Genomic DNA, 14,180 nt, shown 5'->3' with positions numbered 1-14,180 from the left:
TTAGTCCAGGTCTGGGAGGAGCTCCCTCAGGAGACCATCCGCCACCTCATCAGGAGCATGCCCAGGCGTTGTAGGGAGGTCATACAGGCACGTGGAGGCCACACAAACTACTGAGCCTCATTTTGACTTGTTTTAAGGACATAACATCAAAGTTGGATCAGCCTGTAGTGTGGTTTTCCACTTTAATTTTGAGTGTGACTCCAAATCCAGACCTCCATGGGTTGATAAATTTGATTTCCATTGATCATTTTTGTGTGATTTTGTTGTCAGCACATTCAACTATGTAAAGAAAAAAGTATTTAATAAGAATATTTCAATTATTCAGATCTAGGATGTGTTATTTTAGTGTTCCCTTTATTTTTTTGAGCAGTGTATATAGCATGAGACCCATCAGCAGTAGGCGATAATATGTTGGGCTGTGACTGTTTGATTGTCTGAATGCGCACATTCCATATCAGAGTACATGTGTGTGTCCTTATCTATTTGTGTGTGTGTGTCTGTACCCTGCAGCATAGAGGCTATGAAGGCAGTGGCCACGCTGGCAGAGCAGAGCAGAACGGCATGACTCATCTGGAACTTCCCCTCTGGGATCCAACCCAGAACCACTGCCGCCACTGCTGCCAGGAAGCCTACTACTGTAGCCTGTACCTAGAAGGAGAGAGAGAGGATGACAGAGGGAGAAGGAACTTAGGGAATGAGAGAAAGGGAGAGGTGTGAGGGCAGGGTTAACAGGAATAACATCAACCTGTTTTAACAATGTTTTCCTATTATATGATACACTATCAACATGAACACACTCAGTCAATAATTACCACAAGTACTAACCAGAAGTACACATACTACGCAGAAAGACAGATCGGGAGATAAGGGTACAAATTCAAAACCGCTCGCCAATGATCCCTCTAAGATGAACACGGGCGCGCAGCTCCCCCGGGACTGCCACACAGAACAAATATTAGCTCACTGTGAGAAGCATGAGATTGAACTTTACTCAACTTTCTAGAGCAGTGTTCACCCAGGCATTCCTAGTTGATTGCAAAAGATTTCTGTAAAAAAAACAAAAAAACAACAACGATAAAGCCTAAAGTTCCTATTTTGATTTATTTTGGTCTCGGGCTGTTGGCGGTAGGTGAACCCGATTCAGCTGCCCTGCGCGCCGGGTGGGTGAACTGTTGCCATTTTGAACCATTTCATATATCTGGCCTGGAGAGCAAATCAAGTGCACTATAGTCCTACCTCTGGCCAATCAGATGGCTCAGATTACCATGTCTGCAGTAACGTAGAAGGCATAACAGAAAGCTACAGAAAAGTTGATACTGTGAGATTTCAAAACGTTTAAACCCATGACTAGAGAGGGACTCGATGAATACAGCAAAGAGCTGCTGTTTTTATGAGTGAGTTCATGTTCAAGTTCTTTCTGAGCACTGTCAACACTTTGTATTCAACACTTTTATAAGCCATAAAATGTGTGTTCTTCCTATTTCCACTCAGCGCTACAACAAGCACTGCAGCAGTAATGAATGAGTAGGAAAGTGAAACCTATAGGCTTGCGTTGTTATTATTAGCAGCTTGGGTCTTTTTTAAAATCCAGGAATATTTCACTTTCTCTGTTCATAGAAGTAACAACATGAATTTGTGCATGAGGCAGAAATAACGCGGGGCGACTCGAGTTTGCCATCAGCTGGAAGACGTTCTCCCTTTTTGGTCACGGTCAGTTGAAGAAAAGGAAAGCGGAGGGATATTTGGCCCGAACAACAATGCATTGGCAGGGTAATTCAAGCAAAGCCAATATGTGGTGATAATGTATTGGGCCAATAGCTTACTGCACAAACCTCATTGCTACAGTACCTTTTTTAATTGGTTAATATTGCATAGGCTTACATTTGTTATGTTGATCTTTTCTTAACATGACGTTTCCCTTTCCTGTGGCAATTGTGATCGAGTCAACACAATATTAACCACTTTCAATGTAACATACCGAAACACAACAAATTATGTAAGGTGATTGTTGTCGGCAAAACGCATTGGAGTAGAATTCTATTGCATTGACACGCACTGCTCAACTCGTACTCTACACAGACCTGTGCAGCATAACCAGAGCTGCAGTGGGCCTATATGCAAATAGACCATTGCCATATGGATCTGTGCCATTTACTTTGAACTGGACAGTGTTTACAGTATGAGCGGTCATGAGTAGATGCTCTTGTTTTGAAATCAAAGCGAGAGTTGCATGTAGCCACGTGCACATTCTGTTAATTTCCTTTGCTAGTTAATGAGTTATTAGCCCAGTTATAATTTGAGACAGGCTTGAATAAGCTAAGTAACCAATAGGCAGAGGGTAGCATAATTTGTCTGATTCTCTGTAATAATGGCATGGGAATAATAATACATTTTTATTTCTTTTGTAAAGTGGTTTCTTGCATCAAGCAACAACATTTTCAGTCACCTCCCTTTCCGATGGACAAGTGGATAAACAGGTTAATGTCAAGCCCTGCATGTTTTTTAAAAAATATCATGAAATGTAGGCCCACATTGAACACCACACATTGCCTGCTACTGTAGGATGAATGATAGAACAGCTAGATAAATGTAGATAAAAGATAAAATGTAATGGGTGCATTTTCTCCATAGTTTTTGATGGTAGGCCACTGGTAGATCAAACATCCATAGCAGCTTACGTGGCCACTGTTATAACTAACTTAAAGCGGGTGCAGCCTCAGTGTTCATATGAAACACGTGCTGGAAGTTGTACAACATTTTCACAACATTCAAGTTTGCTCTGAATTTTGCTCAGTGGCAAAAAACATTGCTGCTCACTATGAGGCGGACAGTGTGTGTGTTTACCTGTTTTAGTGCCAGGTTTCCTATGATCAGATTCCACTTCTCTATGGGAGAGTCCATCTTCCCCACATTCACCTGCACAGTGACAGACCACAATCAGCAACTCAAATCATTCATTATTCACTTGAATCTCCTACACAAATAACCTGTCCCAAAAAAACAGATCAATAACTACTTTGAACAGTTTGCAGGAACCGCTAATCAGATTACAAACTAATATGATTCAACTAAACACAATGTTCAATTGAGTGCATTGTTTCAGATGGGAAGGTTTGTGACTGTTCTTGTTCTCTTAGCAAAAGTATGCAGAGCTTAGCAGTTTCTCGTTCAGTGAACAGGGAGTGGAGATGAGGGAACAAGTGAAACACAACACTGAGTTTCTCTGTGTGAGACCGAACAGAATGATGTGAATGTGTATCTGTGAGGAAAGAGGAAGGGGAGGAATGGGCCAAACTGAACAAAGAGAGACTTCTGTCCAATCACTTCATCAACTTCTCAAACCCCAGATCATTTGAATAGGGGGAGAAAGAGAGGGAGGAAAAAAAGCGAGGAAGCAAGATGGGAGAACCAGAGTGTAATGGTGTGTGTGAGTGTATGTGTAAGATGGGAGAACCAGAGTGTAACGGTGTATGTGTAAGATGGGAGAACCAGAGTGTAATGGTGTGTGTGAGTGTATGTGTAAGATGGGAGAACCAGAGTGTAACGGTGTATGTGTAAGATGGGAGCGAGAGACAGAAATAGAAATACACTTGAGTAATGTAACCTGTGTATCACCTTAAAATGTACACGGTTGTGTCTGGCATTCACTGAACTGTGGTTTATATTCCTGAGAGCTTCTACCCAGTCCTCATCTGAGATTTCTGAACCAAGTTCTTGTTCCCAAGCCCTTTTAATGGTGTCTGTGGATACCTCTATGTGGGCCTGTAGCACATCATACAGTCTAGAGACCGACCCTTTTGAATGGGGTTTGACAAGGATCAGGCTATCTAATGTGGGATTATTTGTCTTAATGCCATACTGTGGGATATGTGTCCTTACGAAATTCCTGATTTGGAGGTATCTGAAAAAAATGTGTTGTTGGCATGTTGAACTTTCCCTGTAACTGTTGAAATGAAGCTAACTGACCATCCATGTATAAATGACCAATTGTTGTGAGCCCTTTCTCCCTCCACTGTGAAAACACCACATCATCCAATGCAGGGTAGAAAGCATAATGCAGGGTAGAAAGCATGAGTTAAGCAAATCGTGCTGTCAATGTATACAGTGGGTATATTAAGAAAATACCTAATCTGTTTCCAGATCCTAAGAGTATGACAAATGACTGGGTTAGAGTCATAAGTGGATTTTTTCACATATGATGGGCTATTAACAAGTGCAGGGAGTGAGGAACGTTGACAGGAGGCCTGCTCAATCAAAAGCCATGAAGGCATATCCTTCTGTCTCATCGCAGGTGAACTTTCCCTCCAGAAAGACACAATGTTCCGATTTTCAGCCCAATAATACAGTTTAAAGTGAGGAAGGCCAAAGCCCCCCTCTATCTTGTACTTGCATAAATGCTTCTTTGAAATTCTGGCTGCCTTGTTATCCCATAAAAATTTAATTATTATTGAATGCAGTTTCTTAAAATAGCTTTGTGGTATTAAATTGGGTAGACATTGGAAGAGGTAAAGAAACCTGGGTAGGACAACCATTTTAATAGCGTTTATATGACCAACCAAGGAGATTTGATTTGATTTGATAATTAAAAAAAATCTATATTTTGTTTGAACTGATATATTTTCATGTCCCAATTGACTTTCAATAGCTGATCAAGTTCTTGTCACTACAAAGCCAAGGCTTGTGAACTTGTCCATCTTGCCCAAGGAGCCGAATGTATTTATCAAGTTAAGTAAAGGGGGAATAGAAATGTTAGGCTTGGATGAAAACAAAAGAGGGACATTTTGTGCTGCATGTCTTTCATTTTAACCAGAGCGATATCGGCACATGCACGAATGAGAGTAGAAAGTGGTTCCATGGCTATAGCGAAGAGAGCAGGCGAAACAGGGCAGCCCCTGAACAGGCGGAATGACTTCGACATTTCCTGATTGGTTACCACGGACGCCATTGGGTGTGCATAAATAATTCTGATCCAATTAATAAATTCCTTTCCAAACGTGAAATGCTCCAGAACCGACATCATATACTTCCACTCAATCTGATCAAACACCTTCTCTGCGTCAAGAGCAATTACCACTGCCTCAACCTTATGATCATGATACATTACATTGAAAAGGCGTCTGAAATTGTAGTATATGTCGGCCCGGGATTTTATTTTTACCTTTATTTAACTAGGCAAGTCAGTTAAGAACAAATTCTTATTTTCAATAACGGCCTAGGAACAGTGGGTTAACTGCCTTATTCAGGGGCAGAACAACAGATTTTTACCTTGTCAGCTTGGGGATTCAATCTTGCAACCTTTCAGTTACACGTCCAATGCTCTAACCACTAGGCTACCTGCCGATAAAACCTGTCTGGTCAGGGTGTATTAAGTCAGAATTTTTTTTTTTCCAAATCGGTTTGCATTATCTTTGTCAACACCTTATTTTCTATGGGGAGTAACAACACGGGGCGATAAGACGACATCTCCATGGAATCTCTATATTTTTTCAAGATCAGTGCCATTGTAGCCTCATACAGTGTTTCTGGGAGTTTGGCATTTTCTTTGGATTGTTTAAACATTCGCAACATAAGTGGAGATAGCACTTCTTATAGAATTCTGCGCCAGTCTATTACATATCCATCAGGCACAGGGGCCTTTCTGTTTGGAAAATGTGCTATCGCTGTGTTCATTTCCTAGGAGGTTATCCCAGCATCAGATGCAGCAGCTGCCCCCCTGTCTAGTTTAGGAAGTTCACATTCAGTGAGAAAACGTTCCATAGTTTGTGGATCAGTAGCATCGCATTTTGATTGATATAGCTGAGTAAAACTGCGCAAAGCATTTATTAATATCCTGCGGATCTGTTACTATTTTACCCTTCGTCTTTTATTTTGTGAAAAGCTCTAGATGCCTGTACATGCCTTTGCTGTCTTGCTAATAATTTGTGGTTTGTCACCCAGTTCAAAATAACTTTGTTGCGTTCTAGCAAGTAAAGAGCCAACCGGTTTCGAAAGTATGGTATTGTATTCATATATTTCAACTTTGTGATCTTCTCAAGGACTACATTCGAGGAATTTGTCCTAAAAGCGTTCTCCTGTTCCCCTAACTCTCAATTTCTCTCATCCTAGTATTGGAGCGTTTCTTCCTCTCTGATGTATAATAAATAATGAAACCTCTAATCACAGCCTTTAGAGATTCCCAAAGGGTGGAGTCGTCAACATCCCCCGTGTCGTTAGCTCCGAAAGAAAAAGGCAATCTGCTCCTTCAAATACTGACAAAAAGTCTCACCTTTCAACAAGTATGCGTCTAAGCGCCAAAGTCGCCGACCTGTAGACATATTGTCGAGTTTCAGCACCATGGACAGAGAGTGGTCCGTAATTAGAATAGGGTGATAGGTTACCAACGCAGCTTGGAGTCCAACAAAAAAGTAAATTCTGGAATATGATTTATGAACTGACAAAAATAAAGAATAATGGTAATAAAATGCAAATGAATTACTCAAAAATCATACAATGTGATTTTCTGGATTTTTGTTTTAGATTCCGTCTCTCACAGTTGAAGTGTACCTATGATAAAAATGACAGACCTCTACATGCTTTGTAAGTAGGAAAACCTGCAAAATCGGCAGTGTATCAAATACTTGTTCTCCCCACTGTAAGTCCCAATATCTGATGGAAAAGACACAGGCAGGAAATTCAAACACATTCCTGGCCTGTATTTGGCCATTTAGCCGGTTGACACAGTCGTTCTGTATCCTCAGCCAGGGAGCTTGCTTGACAAGAACAGATCAGCCTCTTTAGGGTTGTCAAACGTACGTGTTGATCCCTCGACTGTCATCTTAAACCAGGCTGAGAAGAGGAATCCATATCGCATGTTTGGCGCCCTGCATTTGTTTGCGTAACTCATCATACTCTTTCCGTTGGTTCCTCACCTCCAAGGTAAGATCTGGGTAGAAAGACAACTTCAACGGAGCCAGGGTAAGGGGGAACTTTTAACTAGCCAGCTTGAGGATGAGATCCCTGGTCTGGGGATAGTGCAGCCGTGCGATGAATGGCCTTGGTTGCGCACCCTTGGCCGGCTTCGTTGCCTGTGATCTGTGTGCGCGGTTGATCAGGATGGCCGTTTTGAAGTGTTCACTCCCCAGCAATGCCAGAATCAGCTCTGAGACAAATTCAGTGGGTTTCCCTTTCTCAGTGTCCTCCTGGATCCCACATATTCGGATGTTCTGGCGTCTTGAATGCCACTCGAGCATTTCCAAATGGGCGTTCAGGGTTTTGTTGTCATTTTTGAACGTTGTGCACTGTTTCTCTGTCCTGTAGCCTGGCCTCGTGACTGGCTGTCGTCTGCTCAACCTCATGCACCCAGCCCTTGGCTGCCGTCACAGTTTCAGTCAAAGTCCCAATACTCTTTGAGATATCAGCTAACCTTGTGTCCACCTTCTTGCTTAGTGAGTTTATAGCAGCCAGTAGGTCACTGAGCAGGTTCAGTGGAGAACTCTTGGGAGATAGCATCTTCAGCTAACTCCTCGTGGGTCGGCGATGTTGAAATTGGTTCATTGTCCATCTCATTCAAATTATCTTGTTTAGCTCCCCCTTTTTTGGTGCCTTTTCTCTTTGTCATATTGCCAGACAATGTTTTAAGTTATAAGTTGTGAGAGGTTAAGATAAATAAGAATTTGTTTCAAAATTGAGCGGAGCACTAGCAAAGCACGTCTACTCCATAGCACGCTCTCTAGCGCCTCCCTGTGTGTGTGTGTGTGTCTTACCGCGGTGGATAGTCTGGATGCGAGGGTCATCTCCAGGTTGCCCTTCAGGCCCAGCAGAGCCGGAACCAAGATGAAGATCTCTGTAATGTACTTAAAGGCATCCCAGTGCTGGGGGAGAGAGAGAGAGAGAGAAAGAAAGGAGAGGAGACAGCGATATTAGACATGTCATTGTTGTTGATAGTCTATTGTTGGCTACTGGCTAGTACAGAGCAGATGGGAGCTTACTATTTGTTCATTGTCAGCTTGTCTTTATTAGAAAGTTGTCCCCATTCAAATATTTACATTCAAATGTTATATCAAAATTAAATAAGGCGAAATGCCATAGCTTCCAGTCATAGGTTCCTTCCTAGTAGCCTATCCCTACTAGTATTGGCTGAGTGGCTATGAGAATCCCTTTAACAATGTCATATCAATATACAGATATCCCTTTATCACCTTCCTTGAAAGCTCTTACAGCCATTTACTCTGGACTACATAAGTAAACAATACAAACCAATTGATTTAAACTGTGCCAAATCCACCTCCTCTACCTAATTGAACTTCACATGCACTAGCCCACACCCCAGTCTCAACAGGACCTATGCTCTACCATTCCAGTCTCACCTGTACTATGTCCAGCACCATCCCTGCCGACACCGTGCCGAACCCAGCCAGCAGGAAAGGCACCACAATCTGCAGTGCCATGGCCAGAGGCGACTCCTTGGGCATATTCCGTGTGGGGGGCCTCTGACTCTCCTCTTCCTCCTTCTCCTCGTCATCACCCTCCTCCCCTGAGAGTGTCCCCTCAGGGAGCATGGGCTCAGTCTCAGAGTACCGCACATCCCCACCGTCTGACAGGCTAACGGATGTCCGCGCTACCCGGTCCGAGTGCCGGCGCACCTCCAGGTGAGGGGGGTCAGGCCGGTAGCCGTTCCCATCAGGTTTGGGCCCCAGGTCGGCCATGGCCAGACCACGCTCCTCCTGGAGCTTGGTGTATCCCGTAGGGACCATGGTTTGGAACACAGAGGGGATCCACCCGGTAGGCACTGGCTTCAGAGAGAGACTTCTCCAGCCACCGGTGGCTCCGCTCATACGCACCACTAGGCTAGGGCCCAGAGAGTCGCCCAGTGTGTGGATGTTCATGCTAAGCAATGCTGCTGATGAGTCCGCAATGTCTCATCTCCATTCATTCAGGCGGGGCAGTGTGAAAGAGGGCAGGCAGGGCTGGTTAAATAGGAAGAGGGGCATCCATGTCCACTACGATCAGCCCTGTGGAGACCAGCCAAGGAGAAAGACTGTCACTGTTCTCTCCAGCTCATGCAAGCAAAACAAACACAAATTATAGTCTAGCTATTCTCCCCGGGGCAAAGGCAAACCACATTTAATTTTAAACAGACTAGATAGCCTACATTGCTTGTTTTGGTTCTGTTATCAGAAGACCCTGAGGCTGAGGAGAGGAGGAGCGGTCTACACATTGCATGCTGATTAATAACCCACTATCTGGTTGCTTTCAGGTAGGCCTATTGTATGTCTGGTTGAATGTCTCTGAAAACCTGCACAAATATGATATCAAAGTGCATATGTGTTGTCTATGATTGTATTTATTTTTAAATTACATAACATAAGCTCTGCTTATGACCAAGTCTTGAAACAGTGAAATACATAAGCAACATTCTCTGCTTCTCTGGCCAATATAATTCAACACAACTTTTCTCCTCGGATAAATTGATATTTTGGAAAATGTAGAAAGCTATGCCATATGGATAGTTCCATAATAAATGATTGTTTTTACATTGGAGAGGCCCATGTGGCACCAGCAAAGGAAAAAGACGGTTGATGTGTTAGAAATCAGTCTGTCTGTCAGTCTACGTGCGTACTCAGTCAGAACCAGGCTAAAAGCTCTCACTAAGTCCTGCGTCTAGGTGGATAGATATTTCACAAGTTTTTAACACCAATAGAACGGGTAGCAAACTGAAAAGCGAATTTGACAAGGAAGTGAAGAATAACTGCGTTATCCCGCTTTTAAATAATAGTTTTATTACCGTTATCACGTTTATGTGTAAATGTTATTCTGGCAAGGCAAATCTAGCCACATAAACAGCTTGATGGATGCTAACGCGAGCTAACATAACGTTAGTTGGCTAGTAGTACCTCCAAGGTAGCTAAACAAACAGGAGAAAAGCAAAAATGCTTACCTATACAGGGGAAATGCGCTTGACTTAAGGAAGTTGATACTAATTTAGACTGTTTTATTTTCCCTTTTCTGTTCCGGATTTCTCTGAAGGATGCCCTTTTCCTTTTTGACACTAAGCTCGTCGCGTCACAGGAAAAGTGCCACACAGACTAGTAGTACGCAGGCGCAGAGCACACCTTGTCGCGACATCTGGCAGGAATGTCTTGACCAGGGGCCACTAGTCGTGTCCTTATACAATGAGTTCAGGACATTTATGTCAAGGACATCAAATAGGCGCAGATTCCTATGCGTAAATATGCTATTTGAAATATGAATTCACAGTTTGTGATTTTGCATTGATGCGCTTGTTACAAAACAGCTATTCTGAAATTGTATTGTGTTATGACATAATATATGCAGTAGTTGCAATCAATATACAGGTTCGTCAATTTATAATCCATTAACCCAAAGGGAAGTATGACAATGTTTTGAGTTTTGTCACCCCGAAACAGTAGAAGGCGCTATACACCAATGGAATGTAGGTTTTCAACCTGTGATCCAAATGTTGAAGCAAGGACAGTCGAAACATGACTCGAAATTTGTTTTACCGAGCTGCTAATATTGTCCAACTCAGTAGGTTTACACTTCTAGCTGGGTCAAGGTTACTTTGCACGCAAACTCAAGCAGAGCCACCGACTGTCAGACAGCAAAACAATGGAATAAGGTATTCAAGTTGTCAGCAAACTAACAAAGCTAGCTAGCTTGACAACTCAGTGTTTGATTCCTGTGGTCAAAGAACTTATGCATTGGTCGGCGACTCTTTTGCAAAAGGTGTGCCCATTGTACATAAACTGTCCATTTTGGGCACGCGCTTCCATCTCTTTAATATATAAACGGATCACCTGAAACTTTAAATGGTGTATCTAGCTAGTAAGCAGTATGTCCTATAAAAATCTCACTATTACACTTCAGGTACACCGTGCATTGCTCGGTACTGTGCATTGATTTGTGTTCCTCTTTAAATTATTCTTGCTACTGTAACTGTAATTACATGTGCAGGAGAATAATCCTGAACAACCCCAAGAAGAGGAATGCCCTGTCTCTGTCCATGCTGGAATCACTGAGAAGCAACATCCTGGCTGACATCGACAGCGACAACCTCAGAGTCATCGTCATATCAGGTAAGATACCACCAGAGTGCTGATCCATGATCAGATGTGCCCCTTGGTCCCCCCTTCATAAACACTGTTGTATTGTGTTTTGTGTGTTCCAGCTAAGGGACCAGTGTTCTCCTCTGGGCATGACCTGAAGGAGCTGACGTCAGCACAGGGCAGAGATTACCACACCAAGGTGTTTCAGGCCTGCTCAGAGGTGTGGTTCACTGTCGTACTGTATACAAATATACTGTACACACATCATCATCATCATCATCATCATCATGATTGCCGATCGCTCCAGTCGTGTATGATTGTCCTCCATAGAGTGTTCTATTTGGGGGTCTTCAGATGGCTGTGTACATACAGTACACACACACATTCTCATCTACAAACACACTCATACCTCTTGTTGTTATTGAAGGTTATGACCCTGATACAAGACATTCCCGTGCCTGTGATTGCCATGGTGAATGGGGTTGCCACAGCAGCAGGATGCCAGCTTGTTGCCAGTTGTGACATTGCCGTGGTGACGGAGAAGTCCACCTTCGCCACGCCAGGGGTCAACGTGGGTCTGTTCTGCTCAACACCAGCCGTGGCAATAGGAAGAGCTGTCCCCAAGAAGGTAAACACACACGCACACAAACACACTCTGTGTAGCACTGATATATTCTGATATTTTACAGGTCGCCATGGAGATGCTGTTCACAGGAAGCCCGATCTCGGCACAGGATGCTTTGAGGCACGGGCTGGTCAGTAAGGTGGTTCCTGAGGAGCGTCTAGAGGAGGAGACGTTAGCCATCGCACGGCGGGTCTGTCAGGCCAGCCGGCCCGTTGTAGCCCTTGGCAAGGCCACCTTCCACAGGTGTGTGTGTCTCTCACTCCACAGATGTTTTACCACACTGTAGCACTCAACCCTTCTGCCTATGTATTCATTCCTTGTTTGCATTACGTTTTCATGTTCTTGTTGGTTTGAGTGGATATCCACTGATACACTTGCATGCAAAAAGACAGCAAAAGACTCCCTATTTTTTTGTCTAGAAAGATAAATACTACATGTGCAGTTTTATACATATTTCAATCATAATTTCATTTTTTTCCTCTCCCAGACAGATGGCCCAGGGGCGGGATGCGGCCTATGCTACAGCCTCTCGTGTCATGGTGGATAACCTGGCTCTCAGAGACGGACAGGAGGGGATACGGGCCTTCATAGAGAAACGGAAGCCTGTGTGGACAAACAAAGCAGAGAAGGCCAATGACGAGTAATGTCTGCTGGGCTGGCCTACCATGGCCTGTGAGGGGTGCACGGGCTGGTGAGGGATGCTCGGCCTGCTCGAACCAGGGACCCTCTGCACACATCAACAACTGACACCCTCAAAGCATCGTTACCTATCGCTCCACAAAAGCCACAACTACTTCAAGGTCTCAGAGCGAGTGACGTCATCGATTTAAACACTATTAGCGCGCACCCCACTAACATGCTAGCCATTTCACACCAGTTACATCAGCAGCCTCTGGAATGGAGAGGGAGCCTGTGGATGGTTGAGGTGTTAAACTCAACCTGAACCCATCACAGAACACATGCTCGAGGAGGACATTTAGATATGAAATCCCTGTTGATTATTGTAGTGATCATCTGATGAAGGGATACTGCAGGGCTGTCTTCATATATCCCCTTTGGAGGGGATGAGGTGAAGGGTCTTGGAAAGTTAGATACTTGAGATACACCCATGGTCAAGGGACTTACACAGTACATAGATTGGGCACTTCTTGTGAGACAGAATGTAAATGTTTAAAGCAGCCATCTGCAGTTGAGACCATTAAAAAGCGGTCACTCCGCCACTGTTTTGGTAAAAAGCTGATGGATGGAACTGGAGAAATGTAACCACTCTAAAATTCATAGACAGAGCTATGGATGCAAGGACTGACCGTCCATGAGATACAAATGTGTTTTGAGGCTATACATTGCTTACGAAGGTGTAAAACAGGCTTATATTTGTGTTTCTGATAGGATACGACAATAAAACTAAGCTCATGAGGAATGGAGTAGGTTTTATTCTTCAGTTCTGTATCCAATTTTCAAAGAAAATAGATTAAAAGGGAAACGAGTAGCTCTCGTCGTTGATAAACTATATATTGATAACCAGTTGTTCAGAGACACAAAGACTACTCCATGGCTATTTTAAAAATGACAAAGTTCTCATCGATGAGGAAAATAATGAAACATAATTCTAGCCCGGTTATGGGTTGTAACAACACAATAAATAAAATAAAGCTTTTGTATATATCTTCACATATAACTAATTGGAACACACAAGCACTAATTCAACATGGTGAAGATAAAAACTATGTAAACAGAAGGCCCAGTATGTGTGGATGGTGTGGTGTGTGTTTATTTTTTATTTTATTTGTTATGCTTGGGAAAGTTGAGTGATGAAATGGTTGCATATCCCAGAACCAATGTATTGCTGTGAGCCGGGGTATGAGAGGGCTTTTAATGTTGTTCAGATGATGGATATACTTTTAGAATGAATTATACGTCTTGTTTATTTATTGTCCTATCATGGTGGAACAGTTTTAAAATAAATTATACACTTGATTTATTTATTGTCCTATCATGGGGAACTACATTTTTAAAATAAATGATATCTAATTATTTATTTATGATCCTAATTTAATGGTACGGTCCACAACCCTATACCCTACACCCACCTGAATGACCCAGATAATGAGAAATCCCTAACTGTTTTAAGGGCCTGCTCTAAGCGGTCTGTATGCAGCCAAAATGCGGTCAGAGACCAAGAGCAGCACTGCCCCCTCAAGATTCTGAGCCTGCTTGGCAGGGTTGGTCCTGCAAAGCCAAAGCCCCCTAAAGGGAGAGCATAATATACAAGGACATTCTCAAAGCTGCTAATGAGAACCTTAACGACCTTGTACCTAGCCGGTGGGAGTTCCGGTGGGGTGCCCCCACCCAGGCAGTGGCAGTGCTGGCAACACTAGCTGCAGTAACCCATGGCGAGGGGGTCACACTCGGACATTCAGAGAGGGGGTATAATATTGTGACCCTGGTGGCACAAAATCAAAAGTCTGACTGCATGGAGATGCTTGGGAATATGGTCAATACGGGGGACC

General features: G+C 43.3%; 2 protein-coding genes across 5 annotated transcripts in view; one reads left to right on the top strand and one right to left on the bottom strand.

Moving 5' to 3' along the window:
* LOC110490759 (solute carrier family 41 member 2) overlaps positions 1 to 10,125 on the bottom strand; it is a 44,843-nt gene extending 34,718 nt beyond the window's left edge. The window contains exons 1-5 of one of the 3 annotated variants that reach the window (XM_036944727.1): positions 9,917 to 10,125; positions 8,346 to 9,035; positions 7,743 to 7,850; positions 2,845 to 2,916; positions 504 to 648 (exon numbers count right to left, since the gene is read on the bottom strand). In XM_036944727.1, coding sequence (XP_036800622.1) covers positions 504 to 648; positions 2,845 to 2,916; positions 7,743 to 7,850; positions 8,346 to 8,864 — 844 coding nt within the window. In that variant the 5' untranslated portion in view covers positions 8,865 to 9,035; positions 9,917 to 10,125. The remainder of the gene's footprint in view (positions 1 to 503; positions 649 to 2,844; positions 2,917 to 7,742; positions 7,851 to 8,345; positions 9,036 to 9,916) is intronic. The other 2 variants (XM_036944728.1, XM_036944726.1) reach the window with 2 other exon arrangements.
* A 281-nt stretch (positions 10,126 to 10,406) lies between these two features.
* Positions 10,407 to 13,706, top strand: LOC110490369 (enoyl-CoA hydratase domain-containing protein 3, mitochondrial). 2 transcript variants are annotated; one of them, XM_021563721.2, is made up of 6 exons: positions 10,407 to 10,618; positions 10,954 to 11,075; positions 11,168 to 11,265; positions 11,473 to 11,673; positions 11,735 to 11,913; positions 12,162 to 13,706. In XM_021563721.2, the coding sequence occupies exons 1-6, from the start codon at positions 10,482 to 10,484 to the stop codon at positions 12,259 to 12,261; spliced, it is 837 nt and encodes a 278-aa protein (XP_021419396.1). In that variant the 5' UTR covers positions 10,407 to 10,481; the 3' UTR covers positions 12,262 to 13,706. The 2 variants fall into 2 exon arrangements, with proteins under 2 accessions (XP_021419396.1, XP_021419394.1); XM_021563719.2 differs by having other exon boundaries at positions 10,414 to 10,618; positions 12,158 to 13,706.
* Positions 13,707 to 14,180: the final 474 nt, after the last annotated feature.

This window comes from Oncorhynchus mykiss, chromosome 15 (genome assembly GCF_013265735.2).
Source record: "Oncorhynchus mykiss isolate Arlee chromosome 15, USDA_OmykA_1.1, whole genome shotgun sequence".
In the NCBI taxonomy this organism is placed as follows: Eukaryota; Metazoa; Chordata; class Actinopteri; order Salmoniformes; family Salmonidae; genus Oncorhynchus; species Oncorhynchus mykiss.
This window is presented reverse-complemented; position numbering and strand designations above follow the sequence as displayed.

Coding starts and splice junctions, on each gene's coding strand:
- LOC110490369 (XM_021563719.2), top strand. CDS start 10,482: ATGACTCGAAATTTGTTTTACCGAGCTGCTAATATTGTCCAACTCAGT. Junction 11,076..11,167: donor CAGAGTCATCGTCATATCAG/GTAAGATACCAC, acceptor TGTGTGTTCCAG/CTAAGGGACCAGTGTTCTCC. Junction 11,914..12,157: donor GGCAAGGCCACCTTCCACAG/GTGTGTGTGTCT, acceptor TTCCTCTCCCAG/ACAGATGGCCCAGGGGCGGG.